Genomic DNA, 15,798 nt, shown 5'->3' on the forward strand with positions numbered 1-15,798 from the left:
AGAGTGAAATGTGTTGAATTAGGAGCCCAAGACTTTAGTGAGTGAAGAGGGAGTGATCCACATTTTTGACAGCACCTAGAAGGCATAGTAGGTGGTGACTTTTGGTATGAGTTTTAAAAGAGTTGTTATTTTTGAGAGAAGATAAAGGGAAAATATTTGAAAGAGCCCATGGAGAGTAAGAAGGACTCCTCCTCAATGATCATCTGGGCCTGAGGTATGTGGAAGCACGAGCAGGGTCCCCCGAAGAAACCAGTTAAGGCAAGGAAGTCAAGTAACCATTCAGGAACGGGCCGAGGAAATAGAATTGATTGATTATAGAATAGAGATTTATGACCAGTGAAAGAGGCTTCCAGGGAAAGGAAGGTTTCAAGATTGGTTTAAAGGGATTAATGTAGTGGGAAAAAGTTGATTTCTCCCCAGCCACTTCCTTGTTGACAGAGCCTCAACTGCTCATGTTCTCACTCCTTAAGGGGGACCTATGTTCAGTGAGGGTTACCTTCCATCCAGCCCAAGAATCTGGTCTATAATCCAATCATTATAACTTCCTTCTGACAAGGGTTAGTTGGAGAAGGGGTATATGACCCTATTATGCCTGATGAAATGGGAGAAAAATTTAGCTGAGATCCTCTACAAAAAGTTTTCCTTTGTTAAGAGAAACACAAAAGAGGAAATAGCTGTTCTTGTTTGTACTTGCTTCTCCTGAATGTTGCAGCATGAATATATGATGCCTGGAGCTGCAGTGTCCCACTTGGGTCCATAAGGAGAAATTCAGTAAAGTTATTCCCTGTTGCTTTTTGTTTTTTGCACTTCTGTCTTTCATTTCAGTGGGTTGCCTAAAAGATGGGAGGCAAAACTTCATGGTTAATCCTCCATCTTAAATGAAGGAAATATACTCATTTTTTCCCTAATTGTAAGAATATTATTTGTTCACTACAGAAAATAAAACAATAATGAATTATATGAAGTAGAATTTTATTTTTTAAATAAATTTATTTGTTTGTTTTTATTTTTGGCTGTGTTGGGTCTTCGTTGCTGAGCGCGGGCTTTCTCTAGTTGCGGCGAGCAGGGGCTACTCTTCTTTGCGGTGCACGGGCTTCTCATTGCGGTGGCTTCTCTTGTTGCAGAGCACAGGCTCTAGGCGCACGGGCTTCAGTAGTTGTGGCATGTGGGCTCAGTAGTTGTGGCTCATGGGCTGTAGAGCACAGGCTCAGTAGTTGTGGCACACGGGCTTAGTTGCTCCGTGGCATGTGGGATCTTCCCGGGCCAGGGCTCGAACCCATGTCCCCTGCGTTGGCAGGTGGATTCTTAACCACTACGCCACCAGGGAAGCCCTGAAGTAGAATTTTAAATATCCCCACCCTCAATGGTTTTTCTATGCATGTAAAATAACTTCTGTTTACAAACACATTAATTTTTTTTTACAAATATTGTACAATATTAAATATCAGTAACGTGCAGCTTTTTTTTTTTTTTTTTTTTTTTTATAAAGAGGTGACCAGAAATTGGATGAGAGGAGAGAAGGTGTGGGCTGGGTTTTTTTTGTTTGTTTGTTTGTGTTTTTTAAAATTAATTAATTAATTAATTTATTTATGGCTGTGTTGGGTCTTCGTTTCTGTGCGAGGGCTTTCTCTAGTTGCGGCGAGTGGGGGCCACTCTTCATCGCGGTGCGCGGGCCTCTCACTGTCGCGGCCTCTCTTGTTGCGGGGCACAGGCTCCAGACGCGCAGGCTCAGTAGTTGTGGCTCACGGGCCTAGTTGCTCCGCGGCATGTGGGATCTTCCCAGACCAGGGCTCGAACCTGTGTCCCCTACATTGGCAGGCAGATTCTCAACCACTGCGCCACCAGGGAAGCCTTGCAGCTTTGATTTAATGGTATAGAAGTGGAAAGCTTCACAGAGGAGAATATGCTTGAAGAGTCCTAATGGGTGATTAATAGCTTACAGGTGGGGAAGGTGAATGACTAGGAGTGGTGATACAGGGAGATTCATGTAAATAGGATGATATTTATGTCTGAGAGAAGATCTTGTGCAAAGGCTAAAAATGGTGGTCATTTTAGGAGACCAATTAGCATATTAAATGATATAGAGTGAAGAAGTTTATAAGGTGAGTGGTGGGAAATGAAGCTGGAAAGGTGAAACAGTGGATTAGTTGAAAAAGGGCACAAATGCCATGCCTAGTGTGAACTTTATAATGTAGAAGATAGAAGGGTTTTAAAAGCAGTTGATCAAAATGATCAGATGAATGGTTTAAAAATAACATAATTTCTCAAGGTCAGACAACTGCAACTTTCAGACACTAGCCCTGGCATTTAATACTTAGGAAATTATGGACAAGGTATTTAACTACTCTCTGTTTCCTTATTTGCAAAACGGGGACATTGGCAGAAGGGTTGTGAGGATTGAATGAGAAAGCCCATGTGAAATACCTGGTCCAGTTCCTGGCATATAGTAAGTTTTCAATAAGTACTGGTTTTTCTTTACTGTCTGTCTTTTTTGGTTGTACTATGGTTGATTAAAAAACCAATCTACAAAAGTATCATTACCTTACTTATGGAGGGAGAGGGTTTGGGAAACTTTTAAAATATTATTTACCTCAAGCAAAGTGAATTTCATTCAGAACTATGTTTGTGAAGTCATTTAACTGTTCCAAATCATTTAGACCCAGAACCTAGAGAACATTGCTCAAATTCAGTTCAACAAACCTGTATTGTGTAATTCCTGGGTAACAGGCAAGTACTGAGCATTAGGGAATATACAAATAAAAATGCATGGGCTCTAGCTTCAATGAGATAAATAGACAACTGCGTACAATAGTATGAAAACAGCAGTAGAAGTTTATGTTAACAAGACTGCCCAACTGGTCTCTGGCAAACGTTATGATCTTTTTTCAGAATGTCCTCATTTCCTGTTAAGCAGCAAGAATTTAGCACCACTGATATAGAGGCATACCATCCTTCCAGCGTGTTTTCTCATACCTGAACCTCTGCTGATTGAATGTGTTCACCATGGGATGTGTTCTTTTCTGTGGGAACATAGTGTGAAGCCTAAAATATGAGTTATGCATCTAGAATAGTTCTTAGGCACATTTTCTGAATATAGTCTTTAACTCCCCGTTTTATTTTCATTTTAGTTCTTTTACAGAGCTACCTCATCTGGCAGGAACAGAACAAAATTTGCTGCTGGCCAAGAAAATCCAAACCCAGTGGAAGAAATCTGGACTGGATTCAGCCAAGTTGGTTCATTATGATGTTCTCCTGTCTTACCCTAATGAGACAAATGCCAACTACATATCAATCACGGATGAACATGGAAATGAGGTGATTGTTTTACAATATTGTGTTACTTTCAGGTGTATAGCAAAGTGATTCAGTTTTTTTAAAATATATATATATGTATTTTTTTTTCAGGTTATTTTCCATTATAGGTTATTATAAGATATTGAATATTGTTCCCTGTTTTATACAGTAAATCTTTGTTGCTTATCTACTTTATATATAGTAGTGTGTATCTGTTAATCCTATACTCCTATTTTATCCCTCCCCCTCTTCCCTCTTTGGTAATCATAAGTTTATTTTCTATGTCTGTGAGTCTTTCTCTTTTGTATATAGATTCACTTATATTATTTTTTAGATTCCACATATAGGTGATATCATATATTTGTCTTTCTCTTTTTGACTTACTTCACTTAGCATGATATTCTCTAGGTCTACCCATGTTGCTGCAAATGGCAATTTCATTCTTTTTTATGGCTGAGTAATATTCCATTGTATATATAAACCATATCTTATTAAACCAACCGTCTGTTGATGGGCATTTGGGTTGTTTCCATGTCTTGGCTATTGTAAATAGTGAACATTTGGGTGTATGTACCTTTTTGAATTAGAGTTTTTGTCTTTTTTGGATATATGCCCAGGAGTAGGATTGCTGGATCATATGGTAGCTCTATTTTTAGTTTTTTAAGGAACCTCCATACTGTTCTCCATAGTGGCTGTACCTATTTACATTCCCACTAACAGTGTAGGAGGGTTCCCTTTTCTCCCCACCTTTTCCAGCATTTGTTTTTTTAAATTTTTAATTTTTTTTGAAGTATAGTTGATTTACAGTGCTGTGCCAATCTCTGCTGTACAGCAAAGTGACTCAGTTATACACACAGAGACATTCTTTTTTTTATATTCTTTTCCATTATGGTTTTTTCAAGCATTTGTTGTTTGTAGACTTCTTGATGATAGCCATTCTTACCACTGTGAGGTGATACCTCATCGTGGTTTCCATTTACATTTCTCTGATGGTTAGCAATGTTGAGCATCTTTTCATGTGTCTGTTTGCCATCTGTATATCTTCTTTGGAGAAGTGTCTATTTAGGTCTTTCACCCACAAAATGCATTATTCCTTAATAGCAATCCGAAATAATTCTAACTTCATGTGTTTCGATTCTTGCTAGATTTTCAATACATCATACCATGAGCCACCACCAGATGGATATGAAAATGTTAAAAATATTGTACCACCCTATAATGCCTTTTCACCGCAGGGCACACCAGAGGTAAAATAAAAGACATTTTTTATTCAACTCTTTAAACCTTTTTTAAAAAAACCTATGTAGGGGTCTAAAACCAAGATTAGGTGGGTCATACATGCTAATTCATACTTGGAGGCTTGATGCTATATACAGCCTTCCTAAAAATAATTTTTAAAAAAGAAAAAGAAAAACATAAAGAAAATAAATACATGAAAATTGGACCCTGATTAGCAGATGCCACTCTTTGAAATAATTAAGAAACTGCTGAACACGGCTTTAATTCAATAAGGGCAATAGGTGGTTTTCAAGCTTTTTTCCTTTGTTCATAGTCTGACTTTGTTACAGATTTATAGATCTGAATTTATAAATCATACCACAGAAATTCTTAAATTAATACCATGGTTGGAAATCAAACATAGTTAGGATTTTAAAAATTACTTTTATTTATCCTATTTCCCATGGCTCAGGATATGCTAATAATTTCCTCAAGACAGAGCACACTGTCTAAAATGTTTTACATATTGTCTTTTTTTTTTTTTTAACTTTCAGGATACTGAAATATTTTTAAAGACTTCTACAGAATTAGCATGGATCTGTTTATTAAGCCCAAGACAGGAAAGATAACTTTTGATGATGCAGTATTGCAGAGCAAACTTATTCTTTGGTTTTCTCTTTAATTATAGCAGTATTATGTATTTTTTCTTTTGTTTTATTTTTGTTTTCCTACAGGGGGAGCTTGTATATGTGAACTACGCTCGTACTGAAGACTTTTTCAAACTAGAAAGAGAGATGAACATCAACTGCACTGGAAAAATTGTTATTGCAAGATATGGGAAAATCTTCAGAGGAAATAAAGTATTGTGTTATTTGCTTTTCTAGAGGGAAAAAGATAGGATATAACCTGTGAATATAAATGATCAGCTTGCATTATGGTTTCCAAAATTGCTTTATATATATATATATATATATATATATATACACATATATATATATGTAAATTTGCTATTTTCATGGTTTCACAGAAAATCCTGGTTTATTTTTGAGGTTTTTTTTGTTTGTTTGTTTGTTTGCTACCTCACAGATCTAGAAAGGGAAATTATTCTTAATAGTTTTATTACCAAAGCAATGTTTTTTTTTATTTAATTGAAGAAATTTTATATAACCTAAAAAATGAAAATCTCCCATGTATTACTCAATTTCATTGCCCAGACATAATCAATCTTAACAGGTCTTTCCAGGCCTATGAAATATGAATATATTATATGAATATAAATATATGTCTCCATATACTCATATTACATAATTTTTTTTTTTTTTACAAAGAGGGCATTAGATACTATATACTGTATAACTTTATTTTTTCACTCAATAATAACTCAAGGGTATTCTTCCATGTCAACACATTGAGAGTTGTATAATGAAGTGGTTAAGAGTATAGGTAGCTAGATCCATACAACCTGGGGTCTGATCTGGTCTGGGCCCCCTTTTCTCTAGATCTTTTCCTGTGAGCAAGTTCGTTAACCTCTCTGTGCCAGTGTTTCCTCATATATGAAATAGGAATGCTAATAATAACACTAATCTCTTAGAATTCACAGTAGGATTAATCGACTTTAGGTTTGAAAGCGCTTAGGATAATTACCTGTACTTAGTAATTTCTTGGTAACTGCTTATCAAGTAAATACCTCATTACTTTAGATGGCTATGTAATATTTCACAGAATTGATAAGCAGTTTATTTAACCATTGCTCTGTTGACAGATCCTTGGCTTGTCTTAAATTTGTTACTATTACAAATAATTATATTGTTAGCATCTTTGTCCATATGTAGTTGAACATTTGTGTGAAGATTTTTGTAATATAGATTCATTCCTAGAAGTTGAATGACTAAATCATAGTGCACAGTTGACTCTTGAACAACACAGATTTGAACTGCATGGGTCCACTTATACGTGGATATTTTTCAATAATAAGTAGTACAATACTACATGGCTGGACGTTGGTTAAATCCGTGGATGCAGAGGAATGGCGGATACAGAGGGCCAACTATAAGTTATTCTTGGATTAACCCTGCATTGTTCAAGGGTCAATTGTATATTATTTCAAAAGTTTGATGGGCATCATCGAGTTGTGCCAGATTTTACTCTTTCTAATATTATAAAAGAGTGCTTTCTGAATACTGGAAAGTGTTTTAGTTGACTGATAGTTATCTATCTTTCGCGATAATACTTCTGGTAATAAAGAATTCAGTATCTTACAGGATAGATTTTCCTATTTGTGGTCAGTTTGAATTGTTAGAAAAATGTTTACAAAACACTATGGGCAATGTTTCACACACTATGACTGTTCTGTGTAGAATTTTATGTTTTATGTTATGTTATTTATTTTTTGACCACACAGCATGGCTTGTGGTATCTTAGCTCCCCAACCAGGGATTGAACCTGGGCCCTCTGCAGTGAGACTGCAGAGTGTTAACAGTGGACCGCCAGGGACTTCACCTGTGTAGAATTTTAAATTAGTTTAGTTCCACAAATATTTACATCATGCTTACTCTATGATGTACTAAATGTTGGAGGGTGGATAGTTAAAAGTGAGTAAGACAGGGTCCCTGTTCTCAAAAACAGCCTCAATGTAGTAGGGGAGAAAGATGTTTAAAAGGTATTTTATAATGATTTAATCCATCTTGTAATATAATTATATACAAAATATAGAAGACGTACCAAGAAGGGAGACATTAATTTTGCAGTTTTAGGGATAATAGGAATGCTTCACAGAAAAGGCAATAACTTGTTTGGAGTTATGTTGAATAATGAGAGTTGTTAAGTCTACCAAGACAGAAATTGTATTCAAGGCAAAGAGAACTGAATGTGTAACAGTGTGATGATAAAACAGTGTGTAAATTTCCTTATGTCATTAAATTGATTTTATCTTAGATTGGTAAATCAGTCATTTTCCATTTCTACATTATGGGTTGCACATTGCCCCTGTAGGTTAAAAATGCCATGTTAGCAAGAGCCAAAGGAATCATCTTGTACTCAGATCCAGCTGACTACTCTGCCCCTGGGGTACAGCCATACCCAAAAGGATGGAACCTTCCTGGAACTGCAGCCCAGAGAGGGAATGTGTTAAACTTGAATGGTGCTGGTGACCCGCTCACTCCAGGCTATCCAGCTAAAGGTAATAGATAAGCCTGTTATGGTCCACTCATTTTTGCAAAAATATTACTTGCCCTTATAGAAGGCATAAAAGCAAGCAAGCATCTATAGAATAACATTAAAACTGCGTGCAATTATATTTTGGATTGCTATTGCTAGGAATTCAAAAGCATTTCCCTTTTATTTCAGTTTTAAATTTTCATGAAGTGTGGACATGGAGAGGGGAAGGGGTCAGTTCAATTCTCTCTCTACCTTTAGTAGAGGTTCAGAAACACAGATTCTCATGTCCAAAGTAATATTACTCTTACCAAACCAGAACTTGGAGTTTCTGAATTGTCTAATGATTTTATTCTTCTGTAGATCACGTATTTCTATTTTTAAAAATACCAGTGGGTTTTTTGTGTTATTTAATATGTGAAATGTGAAAAGTTTTGACATCTGCATAACCATATCCACAATCAAGATAATGAACATATCCATTACCCAAAAAAGTTTCCTCTCATCTTTTTGTAAAGCCTTCCTCTCAGCCCTACCCCCTCCCTGCCAATCCCTAGGAAATCACTGATTTGCTTTCTGTCAGTATAGTTATTTTGAGATTCATTTATGTTGATGTCTGTGTCAGTATTTCTTTTTTTTTTTTTTTGCTGAATGGTGTTCCATTGAGTGGATACTCTACAGTTTGTTTATTCATTTACTTTTTGTTGGAAATTTGGATTGCTTTAAGTTTTGGAGATATTACACATAAAGCTGCTATGAACAGTTGTATGCAAGTCTTTATATGTACATATGTTTTTATTTCTCTTGAGTAAATACATAGAAATGGCACAGCTGGATAATATGATAGATGATTTTCAAATTGTTTTCCAAATTGGTTGTACCATTTTATATTGCAGCAGCTGTGTATGAGTGTTCCAGCTGCTACACCGTTGTCAACACTTAGTATGGTCAATCTTGTTAACTTTATGTTCTAATAGATATGTACATCCTCCAAGTTACAATTTTTCAAAGTTTTGGTAGCTATTCTAGGTCCTTCCCATGTGAATTTTAGAACCAACTTATCAATTTCTACCAAAAAGTCTCCTGGGAGGTTGATTTGAGATTGAATTAAACCTATAGATCAGTTTGAGCAGAATTGACGTTTTAAAAATATTGAATCTTCTGATCCATGGCACAAGTCTCCATTTACTTAGGTATTCTTTACTTTCTCTCAGCATGTTTGTAGTTTCACTGTACAGACCATGCATGTATATTTTCACATTTATCCATAATAATTTCAAAGTTTTATGCTGTTTTAAATTACATTTTCAATTTCAATTTCCAGTTGCTCATTGCTAGTAAATAGAAATGTTATTTTATTTTTAGAAGAAATATATTGATCTTGTATTATGAAAACTTGTTAAACTAATTCGTTCTACTAGGTTTTTGTGGATTCTACCAGAGTTTTTGCATAGATGATCATGTCATCAGCAAATAAAGACAGCTTTATTTCTTTGTTTCTAATCTGGGTGCCTTTTCTGTTCTTTTCTTAGTGTAGCGTCTGGTACCTCTAGAACATTGCTGAAAAAAGTTGTTGGAGCAGATATCCTTGCCATGTTCCTGCCCCAAAGACTGTCCTAGTCTTTCTCTGTTAAGTATGATAGTAGCTGTATATTTTTTATAGATTCTTTTTATCAGATTGAGGAAGTTCACTTTTAAAGTGCTACGAGTTTTTATCTTAGCACATTTATCTCATTTCACTAGCAATATGTATTGGATTTTGTCAAATGCTTTTTTAAATTTTTTTAATTTTTTAATTTTTGGCTGTGTTAGGTCTTCGTTGCTATGCATGGGCTTTCTCTAGTTGTGGCGAGCTGGGGCTACTCTTCCTTGTGGTGTGCGGGCTTCTCATTGCAGTGGCTTCTCTTGTTGCGGAGCATGGACTGTAGGCCTGCAGGCTTCAGTAGTTGTGGCTCGTGGGCTCTAGAGCGCAAGCTCAGTAGTTGTGGCGCACGGGCTTAGTTGCTCTGCGGCATGTGGGATCTTCCCGGGCCAGGGCTTGAACCCACATCCCCTGCATTGGCAGGTGGGTTCTTAACCACTGTGCCACCAGGGAAGCCCCTTGTCAAATGCTTTTACTGCATCTATTGAAATGATTTTAAGCTGTTCTTATTTATGTTTTTTCAATTATACAGATTGATTTTTTTTTTTTTTTTTTTTTGGCCATGCTGCACAGCTTGCAGGATGTTCTGTGACCAGGTATTGAACCTGGGCCATGGCAGTGAAAGCCCAGAATCCTAACCACTAAGCTACCAGGGGACTCCCCAGATTGATTTTTGAATGTTAAACCAAAACATCCTGGGTCAGACTCTACTTGGTCACAATGTATTATTCTTTTCATAGTGTTGGTATATTATTGGATTTTTGCTAAAATTTTATTAAGAATCTGTCTTTAGTAATAAGGGATATCGTTTATCGCTTATTGCTATCAATTTATTTTCTTGTAATATCTCTGTCTCATTTTGGTAACAGTAACGTTGGCTTCATGGAATGAGTTAAGAACTATTTCATCTTCTTCATTTTTCTGCAAGTGTTTATATAGAATGGGTTTGATTTTTGTCTGTGAATGTTTGTAGAGTTCTTCAGTGAATCCATATGGGCCTGGTGTGTTTTTTTTTGTAGGAATGTTTTTAACTACAAATTCAATTTCTTTAATAGATATATGGCTGTTTAGGTTATCTATTTATTCTTGAGTGAGATTTGGTAGTTTGTGTTGTTTAAGAATTTTGTCAATTTCATCTAAGTTGTCACATTTATGGGTTTAGAGTTGTTCATAATACATTCTCTCTCTTTCTCTTTCTCTTTTTCTGCAGGTAGTGGAGTGCTATTCTCATCTTTATTCCTGACATTAGCAATTTATATCTTTTTTCTTCTTTTCCTGATTTGTCTTGCTAGAGATTTATCAATTTTATTAATCCTCTCAGAGAACCAGCTTTGGATTTCATTGATAATCTCCATCATTTTTCTGTTTCCTATTTCTTAGATTTCTGCTCTGATCTTCAGTATATCCTTTCTCCTGCTTATTTTTGCTTTATTTACTCTTCTTTTTTTACTTTCTTAAGTGGAATCTGATGTCACTTGTTTGAAACCTCCCTTTTTTCTTCTTCTTTTAAAAAAAATATTTATTTATTTATTTATTTGGCTGCTCTGGGTCTTAGTTGCGGCATGCAGGATCTTCGTTGCGGCATATGGGATCTAGTTCCCTGACAGGGATCGAACCTGGGCCCACTGCGTTGGGAACTCAGAGTCTTAACTACTGGACTACCAGGGAAGTCCTGAAACCTCCCTTTTTTCTAAGATAGTGGTAATAATGCTCTAGAGAACTCTATTTTGGCTGAAAGCTGAAGTCCCAATTACGTTTTAAGTCTGACAATACTTTTCATCTTCCTTTAAGGAGAATATTGTTACTGTTTGAGTAAGAACCTTATCACTTATTCACAATATCTCATAAATTCCCTTTAATTTTTCTTTTACAGTTCTTTCTAGTTTCAGAATCTGGGACGCATTTTCCAGGTATCTGGTTAACTGAAGCTTCTTTAAGAAGGATTTGAGATATCCTTGAGGAAATAAAATATTCTTGTAAAATTCAAGAGAATTACATGAAATGTCAAAGCAAGTTAGGGAGTCTGTAATCCCTATAATTGATTTTACATTAAAGTGTAAATGATTTAATTTCTTACTGTCAAATTAAATAGACCATATTAGATAAAACAATAATTGACTCTTGGGGAACTTTAAATTTTGAATATAATTTTAAACATATAGCTAATCTGCAATAGTAATAAAAGAAATACCTTTATACCCCTTGCTCAGATTCTTCAATCGTTTTCCTCTTATGCAATTGATTTTTGCAGAGTACACCTTCAGACTTGATGTTGAAGAAGGAGTGGGAATCCCTCAAATCCCTGTACATCCCATTGGATATAATGATGCAGAAATATTATTACGGTATATTTTTCTAGTTGGATTTGAGAATAAGATATTTTACACTAGTATGTCCATTTTCTCTTCTAAAACGAATACGTTTTGTATCAGAATGACTCCTAAAATAGGAAGAACAGACCACATCTTCTTTTTTTTCCATAAGAGAAGAGCAGTCAGTTTAATGACTAAGAAATAATAAGAAAACATTACTTTGTTTGCTACAAATGAAAGTCTCAAAAGCAAAACTATGTCCAAAGATAAAAATACTGATTTGAGATTTTTCAAGTAGTTAGATTTTCTTAGATCTTCATTTGATATTTGTATTTGACCTGCATTTTAAAAATGTGGTAATGTCCACCACTTACCAGATGTGTGAACTTATACCAGTTACTCAATCTTTCTCTGACTCAGTTTCCTTCTCTGTAAAATGAAGACAGAAATAGTTTCTCCCTGACAGAGTTATTATGAGAAGTAGATGAGATCATGTATATAAAGTATCTATAATATGGTATTCAATTAATGTTTGTTATTATTGTATTGTATAACTGTGTTGCTTTTCAAATCACCTAACTTCTATTTTTGTTTAATGTATGTACCAATACAATTTGATAATTGCTTTGTGAGTGGCAACTATGTAATCAGCAGCTTTTCTAGAAATTTCTTCTCTTTAACACAGTCATGAATTTCACATGTTCAGGATTTCTTGGACCTAATGCTTCCCTATGTAAATAATTAAAGTCAGAAGTAGAAAGGCTGATGCTTCCTATTTCCCCTCACTATCTTGGTTGGTTTTTTTCTCCTTAGCTCTTTTTGTTTTTTTGCCCATGCTCTGCGGCTTGTGGGATCTTAGTTCCCCGACCTGGGACTGAACCCAGGCCCAGGCAGTGAAAGTGCCGAGTCCTAACCACTGGACCGCCAGGGAATTCCTCTCCTTGGCTCTTATCAGTAATATATTAAACATTTTCCTCATTTATCTCAGTTATGGCTCTCTCACTAGAATGTAAGCTCCACAAGCCAAGGAAATTTTACAGTACCTGGCACTTAGTAAATCCTCAATATATACTTGTTGAATGAATGAGTGAAATATCTCATCATCACACTTTATGATTTCTTCTAAGAAATTGTGATGCTCAGCATTTTTCTGTCATTTTTGTGTTCTCTTGACAGCTATTTGGGAGGAACTGCTCCACCAGATGAAAGCTGGAAGGGAAGTCTTAAGGTGAATTATAATATCGGGCCTGGCTTCATAGGGCATGATTCTTTCAGGTAATTTTATGTTACTTTAGTATCCTAGAAAAGGTTTACATGTTTAATGGAAAAATGTCAAGATAAATATTCTGCCAGATATATTTTGCTTATCTTCTTTTTCTCATTTTTCATAATGAATAATTATTTTATATTGCTTAAGAATTACTTATGGAATGATGTATTAAATTCTTCTTCCAACAGTGATATCACAACATTTGTTTTGTAAATCTCAAAAATTACATTTGAGTTATAGCTTTAACATTTTAACTTCCCTCTTCACCTAACCTTTTTAAGTTTTTCAGATAACTGTCAAAACGCTATGCATGTGAAGCACTAGGTTAACCTGAGGGAAGGAGTAAAAGAGAAGAGAGAAAGGAACCAACCTTTGTTGATCACTTCCTGTGTGGGTGGGTTAGATGAGTTAAAATGGGTAAGCAGGTAACTACTGTAAGGCTCAATACACTTAGCATTTTGGGTATTATTGTTATTAACCCACGAGAGCACTTCAAGGAGTGATCACAGAATATGTGTTCATTGAGCTTAATTCTACAGAAAAAATAAGTATCAAGATAGGCAGGAAATGCCAGCGGCAGAGAACAGCTTATACAGAGTTGCAGAACATCATGACATGATCAGAACGTTAAGTACTTTTTTTTTTTTTTTTTTTTTTTAAACACATTTCAGGCATCTTACTTGATTTTATTTATTTATTTATTTATTTTTGGCTGTGTTGGGTCTTCGGTTCGTGCGAGGGCTTTCTCCAGTTGCGGCAAGCGGGGGCCACTCTTCATCGCGGTGCGGGGACCGCTCTTCATCGCGGTGCGCGGGCCTTTCTCTATCGCGGCCCCTCCCGTCGCGGGGCACAGGCTCCAGACGCGCAGGCTCAGCAATTGTGGCTCACGGGCCCAGCTGCTCCGTGGCATGTGGGATCTTCCCAGACCAGGGCTCGAACCCGTGTCCCCTGCATTAGCAGGCAGATTCTCAACCACTGCGCCACCAGGGAAGCCCCGTTAAGTACTTTGATTTGCTTGAAATGTAGAGAGAAAGGGAAACTTAACACTGATAAATCAGAGAAAATATAGCTGTTTTTATTAAGCTAAAATGATTAAATCAGTCTTGTTTGCTAACAATTTACTTTAACAATGTGAAATTGTATTCTTAGAATGTTTTTTAATTTCTGTAAGAGTTTTTTTTTTTATTTCTGAACTTTTAAAGTATTAGAAGTTCAATTTTATTTTATGGGGATTTTAGAAATATTTTTATATAAGTGCTTATTTATCTCTCTCTCTAAATTAGAATGGAGTTCTTTAAATATAAGAGACTTTATTGTCTAATTAGTAATACTCTCTAGAGGCACACAATGAAAGATATAGGCCTTTCTGATTTATAAACAGAAACATACAGAGAAATCAATAAACATATAGCTTCAGTCACAGTTCAAGAGTAAACTCAGAAACAGAACATTTACCTGGTCAAGATATCAAAAAACTGTTCACCTTCACCATGGGCACAAAATCCTATTTGATTTTAGCTCAAAATGGGCAGATACACAAATTTTTTTTAAAAATTGCTAAAAACAAGACTATGTATGTCATTTCTCACCCAAAAGAGATCTTGATCATCTATGGATCCATTTACAGAGATTACCAAATGACAAGGCATGAAACCTTAAATCCTTAAACATTGCTACCACAAATAGGGAAAAATTTACCTACTGTAAGCAAACTAGAAACATAAACAAAACACAGAATCAACAGAAAAAAATTAAGTTAGAGATACAGAGATTCAGCAAAGTTAAAATTCTATTGCTGCTTGGGATTTACATCTGAGAGCCAAAAGAAGACATGTCTGGTTTTAAGCTGCCCATTCTTAGTTCTTCAAGCAGAGCCCATGTACATCTCAGTGGGACTTCCAAAAATGATAAAGGATTTTTTTTTTTAAGTAAAACCGTAATTCTCATACAAATATAAACTGAACATGTGTAAAAATTTTATTTAATGCATTAATAAGGGGACCAGAAAGGAGTTAAAACTGGTTCAAAGGAGAATTCAAAGATGATACAAAAAATGAGCTCCTTAGGAATGCTGAAATGAGTGTGCTTAATAGCTGAAAAACTGATTTCTTCCACATTGGGGGAGGGAAGTCAATTGAACGTTCACTAGAGAAATTGTGCATTTCAGTGGGCGTGAATTATTTGTATTACTACATTACTACAAGTTAAGTTCTGTCACTACAGAGTTGTAAAATAGTCTAGTCAAAGATAATGATAAGCAGAGGTAACTCTGATGGTTGAGCTAAGGTTGTTCTCAGTTTTTCCATACAGGAGTGTATTCATTCAATTCACAATTATTTACTGAGCATTTACTATACCCCTGGTACCATTCTGGGTACTGGGGATTCATCAGTGTACAAAACAGGCAAAAATCCCTGCCCTGTGGAGCCTACATTCTGAAGTTTAGTTTATTTGGAACATGATGAGTTTGAGGTGATAACAGGACAAACAAATACAGTTGACCCTCAAACAACACAGGGGTTAGGGGCACCAGCCCACCGCCTGTCAAAAATCTGCGTATTACTTTACAGTTCGCCCTCCATATCTGAGGTTTCACATCTGTGTATTCAAACAGCTGCGGATCATGTAGCATTGTAGTGCATATTTAGTGAAAAAAATACACGTGTAAGGGCACTTATGCAGTTCAAACCCATGCTGTTCAAGGGTCAACTGTAGATAATTCTTTTTTTTTCCTTTGTGCATAATCTCTATTTCAAATATTTGTTAAAATACCATTAGATTAGATCAAGAACAAAGACAAGAGCAAAGATCATCCCCTGCAGAAACTTAGGAACTATGTACAGAACTTTAAGGAATAGAGGACAACACTTTAGCTGAAACCTGCCTGCTGACCAGAGAAGGGTGTTCTG

General features: G+C 35.7%; 1 protein-coding gene across 8 annotated transcripts in view; it reads left to right on the top strand.

The window, feature by feature from the left end:
• The window catches only part of NAALAD2 (N-acetylated alpha-linked acidic dipeptidase 2), a 135,164-nt gene that overhangs the window by 60,777 nt on the left and 58,589 nt on the right, over positions 1-15,798 (top strand). For all 8 annotated transcript variants that reach the window (XM_007188914.3, XM_057552935.1, XM_028168170.2 and 5 more), the window contains 6 exons: positions 3,129-3,315; positions 4,440-4,541; positions 5,247-5,372; positions 7,504-7,690; positions 11,559-11,652; positions 12,796-12,894. In XM_007188914.3, the coding sequence (XP_007188976.2) occupies positions 3,129-3,315; positions 4,440-4,541; positions 5,247-5,372; positions 7,504-7,690; positions 11,559-11,652; positions 12,796-12,894 (795 nt within the window). The remainder of the gene's footprint in view (positions 1-3,128; positions 3,316-4,439; positions 4,542-5,246; positions 5,373-7,503; positions 7,691-11,558; positions 11,653-12,795; positions 12,895-15,798) is intronic.

Source organism: Balaenoptera acutorostrata, chromosome 9 (genome assembly GCF_949987535.1).
Source record: "Balaenoptera acutorostrata chromosome 9, mBalAcu1.1, whole genome shotgun sequence".
NCBI classification, from domain to species: domain Eukaryota; kingdom Metazoa; phylum Chordata; class Mammalia; order Artiodactyla; family Balaenopteridae; genus Balaenoptera; species Balaenoptera acutorostrata.